The sequence below is a fragment of the Drosophila willistoni genome, chromosome 3R (genome assembly GCF_018902025.1).
Source record: "Drosophila willistoni isolate 14030-0811.24 chromosome 3R, UCI_dwil_1.1, whole genome shotgun sequence".
Lineage (NCBI taxonomy): Eukaryota > Metazoa > Arthropoda > Insecta > Diptera > Drosophilidae > Drosophila > Drosophila willistoni.
In genome coordinates this window covers 31491165-31502444 of record NC_061086.1, presented here as the reverse complement: position 1 = coordinate 31502444, position 11280 = coordinate 31491165, and the positions used below count along the sequence as shown (strand labels likewise).

Below are 11280 nucleotides of genomic sequence, written 5' to 3'. Positions count from 1 at the left end.
TACATGCACATTCTTCGGCGTCGTTGTCTTTTGGTTCGGCTTTTGCTTGTGGCTGCAACAAAAAAACTTGCTTTTGAGCCGCGATTAACGTTGTAATTCGATTACTCTTGTTCCCCCATTGTTCTGTTCGTGTTAAATCTCGGCCTCTGAGGCGGTATATATTGAAGCCAGCAGCTGGCAGTGAGCACAGTTCGTTAACAGTCCTAGTCGTGATTCTAGGAGGTTCAACCAGCTTCCAAAAACCCCCAAACCAAGTGTCTAGTGCCGTAACGTGTGTGTGCGTGTGTGCGTTTCCCCGTAGTTAGTTTCCTTTTGTTACGAATCCCAAAGAGATTCCTGCTTTGTGATTACAACGTAAAAGAAAAACCGAACATGAAGTCATTCGTAAGTAACTCGAAACGGTGATCATTTGAGTGAATACCCAAAATCAAATTCAATAAGTGTGCATATAGAAATATGTATATCCTTATAATTAATATACTCTTCAACGTTGAGAAAATGCATGGTATCCTTGCCACATACTTAATCTAGCCAATCATCAGCAGCTGTTCTGTAGATACGGCTAGTTTATGTCTGCTTCCGTCAGTCGGAGCTCCATTCACCTGCTGACACACATATAATAATACATAATCGCATCGCATGCGGTAATATCTTTGGATTGGCGTAAACGAGTATCTGGGAATCAAATCAAATGGTTGCGCTTGAAAGCGCTGAAAAGTGAGATAGGTGCAAGTGGAGTGAATGATTGTGTGTGTCTGATGATGGCAATGGGATGGGCAGAAGCATAGAGAGGCGGGGCTGAGTCAATGTTTATTTGGCTCAAAGAAAGCGAATGTGGTAAACATTGACGCAAGCGCAGAAAAACATGCAATTAGCTTATACGGAGCAATAGCCGAGAGAAAAGTTTACATCAGTGACAGATATTCCAGAGAGAGAGAGAGAGAGAGAGGAAGACAGAGATTAGTAGGGAATATGATTAATGATATGTTTAGTCCATAGCATCCATTAACTGTGATATCGTTTTTCTCCTGGTTTTAGTTGCTTGCTGCCGCCTTCCTCGTCTCGGCAGTGTCCGGCTCGTGGCATGGTGCCGTCTCCACACAATACCAACATTTGGATCCCCACAGTCATACCTACTCCTACGGCTATGCTGATCCCAATTCGCAAAAGCATGAGACACGCTCTCATGATGGCACCACTCATGGCTCCTATTCCTATGTAGATGGACACGGTCATTTGCAATCTGTTTCGTATACCGCCGATCCTCATCATGGCTTCAATGCTGTTGGCACCAACTTGCCAAAGGCTCCCCTCGCCCATGGTGCTCCAGTCTACGCTGCAGCTCATGCCCATTCCGCCTATGTGCCATATGCTCATCACGCTCATGGCATTCACATTCCCGTTCTGACCCACGGAGGAGTCCCAGTAGATACTCCCGAAGTGCAACACGCCAAGGCTGCCCATGCTGCTGCTCATGCTGCTGCTGCCCACAACGCTGGAGGTCATCATTTGTACAAGCGTTCGATTTATGGCGGTCCCTGGGCCTATGGCGGCGCCGCTCATGTGCCACTTACCCATGGTGGAGTTCCAGTAGACACCCCCGATGTACAAGCTGCCAAGGCCGAACATTATGCTGCCCACGCCAAGGCTCTGGGTCATGTTGCCCACGGACATGGTGCTCCCGTTGACACAGCTGAGGTACAACACGCCAAGGCCGCTCATTTCGCTGCCCATGCCGCTGCCCGATCGGGTCATGCCATTGCCCCAATTGCCCACGGTGGCTACCATGTGCCAGTGATCCACAACGGAGTCCCAGTCGATACCCCCGAAGTGCAGCATGCTAAGGCCGCCCACTACGCCGCCGTCTCACAGGCTTCTTCCCATGCCAGCTCGCACAGCTCCTGGGATGGTGGCTACGATGGCCAGTACGATGGTCGCTGGGATGGCGGTCACGACAGCCATGCCCACAGCTATGCCAGCGGTTATGCGCATAAGGGTCCCATTCACATTCCCGTCATCCACAACGGTGTTCCCGTGGAGCCTGCTGAGGTGCAACACGCTCGTGCCGCGCATCTGAACGCTCTTGCCGCTGCCAGCCATGGTAGCCACGGTGGCTCCCACGGTGGTTACTACGGTGGTGGTGGTGGAGCTCATGAGGATGATGGCCAGTACCATGCGCACTACGATCACTACTAAAGCTATCCTCAGCCAGCCTGATCTATTCTGTTTCACTCTAACCGACTACCGAAGCCTCTGCCCCCGCCCTCCGCGATTCTCGGCGGCGAACTTTGCTCTCTAACCCACTCTATGTATCTCTCTCTTTCACACACACAAACACACATGCAAACGAAATCACAAAAAAAGGCGAAATATGTGGGAGATGTAGGCAACAGATTGCCTACTTGCCCCAAATTGCGATCTAAATTGAAACTAATTACGAACTAAACGACTTGTTCTTCCACTTTGTTCTTCTTCTTTTTTAAATCACTGCCAATATCAAGTATATATTATATCTTGATCGATTTATTTTCTAAGTATCTTCTCTTTTCTCTTTCTATCTATGATCTATCTTTCTATACTGTTTCCTTTTCCGTTGAGTTTTCCAAAAGCGCTGTACGAGTGTGTTGTAAATAACTGTTATAATCTATGCGAAAACATATATAAACCAGACAATATATATATATATGTAAAAACTATATTTTATATGAAACTGCAAAACAGAGAAATAAACTGCTAAAATGTATTTGTTCTTAATTTGACTTTTGATTTCCTAACAAAAAACATAACAACATTAAAGTTGGTATGAAAATTTTCTCTAGATAAAACAATAATTTACCGTTCTTAAAAAGGATACATTATTTGTTAACCTTTTGGTCAGTGGTAGACTAAAAAGTAATAGCCAATTTTCTAAAACAACAATTAAGAAATAATTCTGAAAATTCCCCTTTTAAATTGAGTACGAGAAACAAATGACTACAATCAAAATTAATGTGACTTGTTATTGTTTTTAAACATTTTTTAAATGAATGCTCATCGAATATTTCAAGTGATAAGTAAATTCGATTTAAAATTGTTTGAAAATACCGTTTAAATGTTTTACTTCATTTAAGAATTGAATCCCTCTTAAGATTCTTATACCAAGATTCCCGATTGCATCGAATTTGATTTTAACATATGTATTAAACGTCATTTCAATGTGTAAGTTTGGGGAGCATTTCATTGCTAGAATAATTGGAAGATATCGTAAATATTTAAGTTTAAAATGTCATGTCAAATAGTAGAAAATATGTTTCTCACTTTGACAACCACATACGCATGTTGTCAGAGAGAGTCAGGGAGAGAGACAGGGAATCCTCCGATTCCGAGACTCACCACTCAGAGATGTGGAGATGCGTTTGAAAGGCACATAAATATTTGCAGTGCTGCGATTGAAATTTGCATGTAGGAAAATTGACGGTGACAGCGTGTGATGGCATTGTGCCACAAGGATGATGGGCCGAATGGGCGTTGGGCTTAAATAGATGTTAGAGAGAAAGAGATGGGGCGACAGAGAGAGTGAGAGTCAGCTGCATGTGGCATCGTTGGGAGAGTAAACAATCAATCAATGCGGCATGCCGCTGTCTTTCATTTTATTTCATTGGGCTTATGCGTGAAAGTTAAGCAAATAATTCTTACTTGATATTTGTCAATGATGCAGAAATTGATTATATGTCTCTGGCATGTGCCTATAAGCCATAAATTCAAATGCAACCTTTTTGGCCCCAATCAATAACCTTGGCAACCTCCAAACATGCTGGGTGACCGCATCGAGACGATGGGAAAAGTCAATTACAGGGCAGGTTAGCTGAGACTAACTAATTAAAAATTAACAACCTTCGATGTGCACGCAAAGGTCACCATCCCTTCCGTTCGCTTCGAATGAAGGGCATATACATACATAGAGAGAGGGCAAGGAGTGTGGGGGCGAAAGGATTTTCAATTTTCCACGAAAAACCAACTAACGAAGCCAACCAAAATCAACTCAACTCAACTTAACTCAACTGCCCACCTGTTAAGAGGGCTTGGCCAAGTTTTACCTGGTTATGGAAACCATCGTAAATTCTTTTCCTGGGACGGCAATAGGCAATATCAACTGTACACCGTAGGCCATTTAATTAAGCATGCATTGGCATTTGAATTTATGGCGGGTTAGGAATAAATGAATTCACTTCATACTCTCCTCCTCCTCCTCTTCCTCTTCAGAAGTGGTTTAGTTAGTTGGAAATTAGGAATTTCTATGGCCCTTCGCTTGAGCGAGAGAGAAAAAATGTTATATTTAGCACTCGGGCTTGATTTAATTTTTAAATATCCACTCGAACGACCTTCATTGGGTGGAAAGGGGGAAGTGGCAAATGGATTTGGTTTCGATTTCGCTTTCGCATCGCCTACAGCTATGAGTTCGGTTACTGACCCGACGGTCTCTTAATTTAATTACATATTTGCCAAAAACATAAAAGCTGAAATCGGCAATTGGAATTGTTTAAATTGCCAGCTGCTTTAAAATGCCTAGAACGGTAGCTTGACCATTTCGACCGCCCAGTAAGTTGGCTCACACACACACACTCACATGAGCACTGATATGGGGCGTGGCACGAGCCGCAAGTCAAAAGTGAATGTGCTTGTTCATTATTGCACTTCAGGCTTCAAAAAAATGCTTCATTCACATTCACAGAATTCACGCTTATTTAATATGAAACCAATTTGGCCAAATATTCTGGCCAGTCGGTATTGCAGCCTTTTTGGTTTCCATCAAGGGAAGGGCTGCCCAATTGTTGAGTAAACAAATACCATAATTGTATGCCACTCGTTGTGGATTTTGAATAGATTTATCCCAACTTGGGTATACCCTTCAGAAGAAAAGCATTGTTCATTAGTTTTTCACACTTAACTTGATTGGTTAGATACTGAAAGATTCTGCTAGGGTATACACAGATCGGTACAGCTTAAGTTTGTCCGATAAATATAACAATTCTGCATTTGTTTTTTTTTTCTTCTGTGTTTTGTTTTTTTGTGGTGGGCGGTTTTCCTTTTTTTTTTTTTTGGCTGCATTTTGCATATTTTGCTGTTTGTTAAAGTGACTTTTATGTTTTGCATCAATTTAATTTATGGTTAAGGCGTTAATTTATGGCCTAATTGATCTGTTTTGAATATATGTTGTAATCGACAGAGTGTTGAAATCCATTGTAATAATCTGTGTGGTTTAGGACAGTTAAGCAAAATCAAGACAATTTATCAACTAAAAACTATACTTTAACTACAAATTTACTTAACTGCAGTACATTTTTTTTTCTGGTTTTATCTATAGTGAATTGCACCAGAAATTTACTTTAAATTTTAATATTATTCTGCGAAAAACCTTGTAATATCAAAGCATTTTTATATGTTTTGGTTTTTTCTGCTGTTTTTATTTTTTAGCCAAATATTTTCTAGCAGAATAATTTGTTAAGGTAATTCGCAGGAATTCATTAAAATGCATTTTTCAGAATTTGCTTAATATAAATCCTGAAGCGAATTGTGATTTGTGGAATAAATGTGTATAATCATCAGTTAAATCCTTTGTTTAAATGTGTATTCCACTGAAATTTTTTGTTTTATATAAGTGTGTAAGTGTCTGGGTGTGTTTTTTTTTATCCTTGTCGTGTATTTCAATCAAGGGAAATGGTTGCTCCCATTGTCATTAACTTATTTTAAAACAGTGTAGTTATACCTTAAATGTAGCCTGAAGATGAACAATGTGACATAAATTCACATGAAATCGATTTAAATGTTCGAAAATCATATAAGAATAACAGATTTTGCAAAACTCTTTTTCACACTTAAAGTCAAATAATGTAAGGACTTTCTAAGAATATTCATTGCAAGGATTTCGCCATAAGTTAAATTCAATATTCGCATTTGGCAATTTATGAATATTAATCAAACATACTTAAACCTACACATTTGTCCCTGTATGAATATCAATTTATATATATAAATATGTACACAGGAATATGTATCTCTGACATTTGGTTGTGCCGTATAAATTAACATTAATTGATTGACATGCGTAATTACGCATTACCTTGTGTTTAACCCAAAGCTAAACGCAAACTCAGATCAAAAGCAAACAAATTCGATGATGAGATGCAAATAGATAATGTAATTTCCATAACCTACTTTTAGGCATAAAATATAATTTATGCAAAAATAAAGTTGCCAGCTGGCAGCTGCTGTCCAAAAAGCTCTTGTAAACCAGATTTCGTTGACTTTTGTCTTTGGCCTAGACCAAGTTTATTGAGTGTAATTTTGGAAAAGTTCAAATTACCCAGAAATGAAAGAGCCAACAGAGAGAGAAAGACAATCAGAGTGAAAGAGGAAACAAAAAGTCATTGTCTGCAGTGTGATTAAATGGCCAAAAAACAAATTAAAGACCTGTCCAGCTGCTGGCCCGGAATTGTGTTCCCAATTTATGTGCGTGTGTGTGCGTGTGTTTGTACGCAGACTAATGGCCTGAACTGTAAGCAAAGTTAAATACTTTTGTATAGGCATTATCGAATTTTAATATTCGCTTGCATGGACTTAAATGTGAGCTCTAGAATTGTTGACTAGACTTAAGGCTAGAAACAAGGCTTAAATCACTAGGTTAAAATGGCCGCTGCAGCATTTCCAAGGAATCTATCTACAACACGTGACTGCAATGAAAAGTAGAAGAACGTCAATTTACATATACAAAAAGACTTTGTTCTTTAGTTTACATTGCATTCAGTTCCGGTTCCGGCCATACGGGTGCTGGATAGGGGGCAGAATGTGGAGCAGCACCGCCGCCTCCTCCGCCGCCTCCAGCTCCATTGCGAGCTCCCTTGCCACCTTTGCCTCCTTTGCCGCCTTTAGAACCATCTGGACCGTCCGGGCCATCAGCGCCATCTGCCCCATCCTCACCATCCGGTTGTGGTCCAGAGGGACTTGGTGCTCCGGGCTCTCCTGTTTGTCCACTGTCGCCTGAAGTTGCAATACCACCTCCACCACCTCCGCCGCCGCCGCCTCCACCGCCCGAAATGCCTCCTCCGCCTGCACCTCCGGCGCCACCAGCCCCACCAAGCAATCCACCTGGCTGGCCAGCAGCTCCACCACCTCCTGCACCAGCTCCACCCTCGCAAGATGCTGCTGTTTCGGCGGCTACACTCGCCGAGCTGTCAGATGTCAGAGTACCTTCATCCTCTGCTGCATCCAGATTCGCTGTTGAGCTGGCACTTTGATTCTCACTCAAATCGATTCCCGTTTCCGTCTCCGTCTCCGTCTCTACATATTCACCTTCTAGTCCAGGCTGTGGTTTCCATAGTCCATCATCTACACCTAAAATTTGCTTATACGAGCCATCATCCTCTACCGGTTGCACTAACAACACAACTGGCCCCGGATGAGGTATCAAATAGGTTCCAGCCACTGGCAAGGGAACAGCCACAGGCAGAGGTACCACATGGGCCACACTCACCTCTGCCTTCTGGATGACCAAAAGGCCCAACAGCAACAACGGCAACTGACGAAATATAAAAAGGGAATATATCTGCAATCACATTGTCCCATTAAATTGATTAAAACTCACTGCTATTGCTCGCATGGTGGAAAGAAATCTATATATAGTTAATCGAGATCCTTGTCAGAACGCTCTCTGCTGCATCTGTAATGGAACTGACTCTCTTGACAGTGCCCTAGTACTGCTTTTATACCACAATTGCTGATTAATTGCCACTAGACATTGTCTATAGATGGAAGCAGCTTCCAGCTTGCTGTTTGCATGCTACCTGCATAAATCAATGGCAAGTGCCAACCAAAGTTAATTATTAGAACTACAACTACAACAATACATAATAATTGTATTACAGACTACTTTATCAAGTTAATGTTTAATGTCGTTCTACAATGTGTTAGAAGTGTGGCCGATCCAAGACGCAGTTACAATTACAATTGCCTTGACACTGTAGGGCAAAAATTAACCGATGATATTAATCGGTTAGTCCCCCATTTAAAAGCCCCTTGCAAAAACCATAGTCAAACAAAATAAAGGTCTTGGTTTTGTAGAGTTTGATGTTCTATAAAGACTTTAATAAGAGGAAAGACTTTATACGTTAGAGGTAAACGTTGTACAACACTGGTTCGTAATTTGAATTCATTTTAATCATTCATTTTAAAACGCCTTTAGTTAATTGGTTAAACTGAAAATTAACTTTCTTTTGGAAAAAAACTCTTCTTTGGGCTACAACGAACATTTACAAAAAAAAAAAATGGGCAAAATTGGTTGATTCCTGAAGGACTTATTAAATTACAAAAAAGCGGCTTACAATTTTATATATATAGAAGATAAAGACTTTAATAAGAATGATATTAACTAAATCTAGTTCGTCATCGTCGTCGTTATTTCATTTCTTAACAAATACTGACTTGTTTAGTTTAATATATTTTGTAATTTTTGTAATTTAAGAAAGAAATAATCATATAATAGACGAAATAAAAAAGACTTACTTTTGTAAGTCTTCTGATGGCATAGCAAATTGAAGTATTTACTGAATTATTAAATGATTCATCGATTTTTTAATTATATTTGTAGGACATTCAGCTAACAACTATGATTTAATCTTTTCTAACAACCATTCTGACGCCATAATCTAGTTGAAATTCTTTAAATTGCTCCATGTTTGATTAGTTAATAAGTAATTAAAATTAGTTTCTAAATATATTTACTGTCAGACCGAACCACTTATGGCGCGACTGGCGGTTTTGTAGTGGATTAGATAAAATGCCATTCATGGCTTTGCGCCAGTTGGTAATCAGAACTCGATAGGGTGGTGGCTATTGATTCTTGATAGAAAATGCTTTGACTTAATAGTCGGGTTCGATTGCATGGAGGGCAAACTGGAGCATGGAGATGCTGCTTAACCGGTTTAACAATTACAACAAACGTGTGTGTGTGTGTGTGTGTGTGTGTGTGTGTGTGTGTGTGTGTAAATACAGTGCTGGATAAAATTAAGTGACTGACTCAAGTTGAAGGTGCTCCGCAAGTGTCTTATAAATGATGAGCAACTATTAAACTCTGTGTAGCTCCAACTAAATCAATTAGGCCAACAACAAGGACAGAGACAGAAGGCAGAAGTGTAGTCACCTCCCCCAGGAATAGCAACAGCAGCAGCGGCAGCAGCAAACAAAGTAATGGCAACGAGGCCATTATCATCATCATCGTCGTTGTCGTTGTCGTCGTGTGCCTACTCATCCCACCATTCGTTGTCATTGTCGTCATCGTTAACATTTAGCAACACAAGGCAACAACATTATTCACAGCAACAAAAAAAAAAGAAAAAGAATAGAAAAGGAGGTTAGGCTTGGAAAATCAGGATGTAGAGTGTGTCGTCGTCTTGGCTGTGTAGGCAAGTTAGTTCCTGTGTGTGAGAAGAAAAGCTGCAACCAATTAGAATGAGGGCAAAAAAAAACTTTGGAACGCCAACACATTGGCACGTGAAGTTATGCCAAGCAAGCTAACTTTGACACGGAATTCTCGGATTTGCTGGCATGGCAAATATTTTTGGTGGCCAGTGTCCAGATTCAAGGTACATAGAATACGTTTGGCCAGTGATTAATCAAAATCGAGGGCGACAATTGAAGCGGACACCAACGCAGACAATTCCCATAAATGGTTCATTGTGTCGTTCTCTCTCTCTCTCTCTCTCCTTCTGTGGGTGTTTCACATTTCCATCAATTTATGCATTCATCCAGTCATCCATCTATTCATATATCCATCCATCTGGTCATTCTAAATATGTGTGAGTGTGTTGAGAGTTTCGTCTTTGGACGATGCTTGGGGCCCGCATTTAAATAGTTTCTCTTGCGGCCTGGACTCTGCACCATTTGTTAGCCAGTGGCTGACAGGAAAAGTCGAGTTGACTTTGCCAGCCATCGCACAGGGCGTCGTTGTCGACAGCCATTTGAACGCAAAGCATTCCAAGCGACTAAACGGGTTTTATTTGTGGCACAACACAAAATAGTCCTTCCCTTCCTCCTTTCCATTTTTCAGTCAGCAGTCCATTGCCCATACATACATACATATATGGATGTAAGTACGTGCCTCACATCTTCTGTAGATTGAAAACAGTTTACAGAAATGATTACCACTGGGCGAATGCGTAATGACCAATGGGCCGTATGTGTGATATTATGAAATGAAATGCCACAAGAAGAATAAAAAATATGCAACCAACTACTCCAACGACTCATATTAATCTCTGCATGTGCAACTCAAACAAAATTAATTGACGATTTAATTAAGCAAATGATGAACTTTTTATGCAAACGTTCAAAGTGTGTGAGTGCAATATATAATTAATATGGCCACATGATTATTAATTATTTTTATTATTACTTGTTGAAATTGAGATTGATGGCAAGTCTGAAATGGCTTTAAAATTTTAAAACCAATTTCAATGTAGGGAGGAACGAACCTTACCTCAAAATGATTTATGATTCCTTATGCCGTTTATGTGTTCATCAACTTTTTGACTTTGTTTGAGTATGAATAGACGGCCTTACACCTGTCACAATACGTGTCTATGTCCTGTTAATGCCATCAATAACTAACCATGTGCTGCAAAAAGCAAAAAAAAAAAGGACGAGCAACGGGACACACATTCAGACAGACCGCATTAAATTCACAATAAATCAAATAGCTCAGAGTGCTCCATATTGCGGTCTGTCTGATTCTGCTGCGGCTGCGGCTGCGGCTGCTACGGGGCGTGGTGGTTGTTGACATCAAACATGGGACCCCGGAGCGAAGCCCAAAGGCCAATACTTGCACTTTTGCTAACAATAAGTCATAACAGTCGATCGAAGGCATGTGGGGGGAAACACCACCCACCCCCCTTATGAAATAAGTGACTAAAGAGATGACGCAAAGAAAATATATAAAAATAATAATAATAAAAATATTGTATGTGGCCAAATGTTTCGCTTTAATAAAACTTGCAATATTTTTATCATTTTTATTAACCGGCGCAAATTGGCTATAAGTATGTCGGCATGTTTTGAGCCCGCTGTCTGGCTGGCCAACTGTCTGGCTGGCTGGCTAAACTTTATGGCCATATCATAAAGGCATTTTGCTTTGTTTTGTAGTTTTTGATTTGATTGCAATTTTTTTTTGTTTGGCTCCTTCCATGTTTCTTTTTGGTTTATTTCACGTTTATTGGTTTTCACGCCATGGCTAATGACCGAAACATTTAC

At 40.5% G+C, this 11280-nt stretch overlaps 2 protein-coding genes across 2 annotated transcripts; one reads left to right on the top strand and one right to left on the bottom strand.

Annotated features, from left to right (window-relative positions):
• The first annotated feature begins 209 nt into the window (after positions 1-209).
• LOC6649531 (histidine-rich protein PFHRP-II) lies at positions 210-2704 on the top strand. The gene is made up of 2 exons (XM_002072139.4): positions 210-384; positions 1039-2704. The coding sequence occupies exons 1-2, from the start codon at positions 373-375 to the stop codon at positions 2194-2196; spliced, it is 1170 nt and encodes a 389-aa protein (XP_002072175.1). The 5' UTR covers positions 210-372; the 3' UTR covers positions 2197-2704.
• A 3846-nt stretch (positions 2705-6550) lies between these two features.
• On the bottom strand, positions 6551-7700 carry LOC6649530 (uncharacterized PE-PGRS family protein PE_PGRS54). The gene is made up of 3 exons (XM_002072138.4): positions 7622-7700; positions 6774-7555; positions 6551-6710 (listed from the first exon to the last, which is right to left on the bottom strand). The coding sequence occupies exons 1-3, from the start codon at positions 7634-7636 to the stop codon at positions 6698-6700; spliced, it is 810 nt and encodes a 269-aa protein (XP_002072174.2). The 5' UTR covers positions 7637-7700; the 3' UTR covers positions 6551-6697.
• Between the last annotated feature and the right edge of the window lie 3580 nt (positions 7701-11280).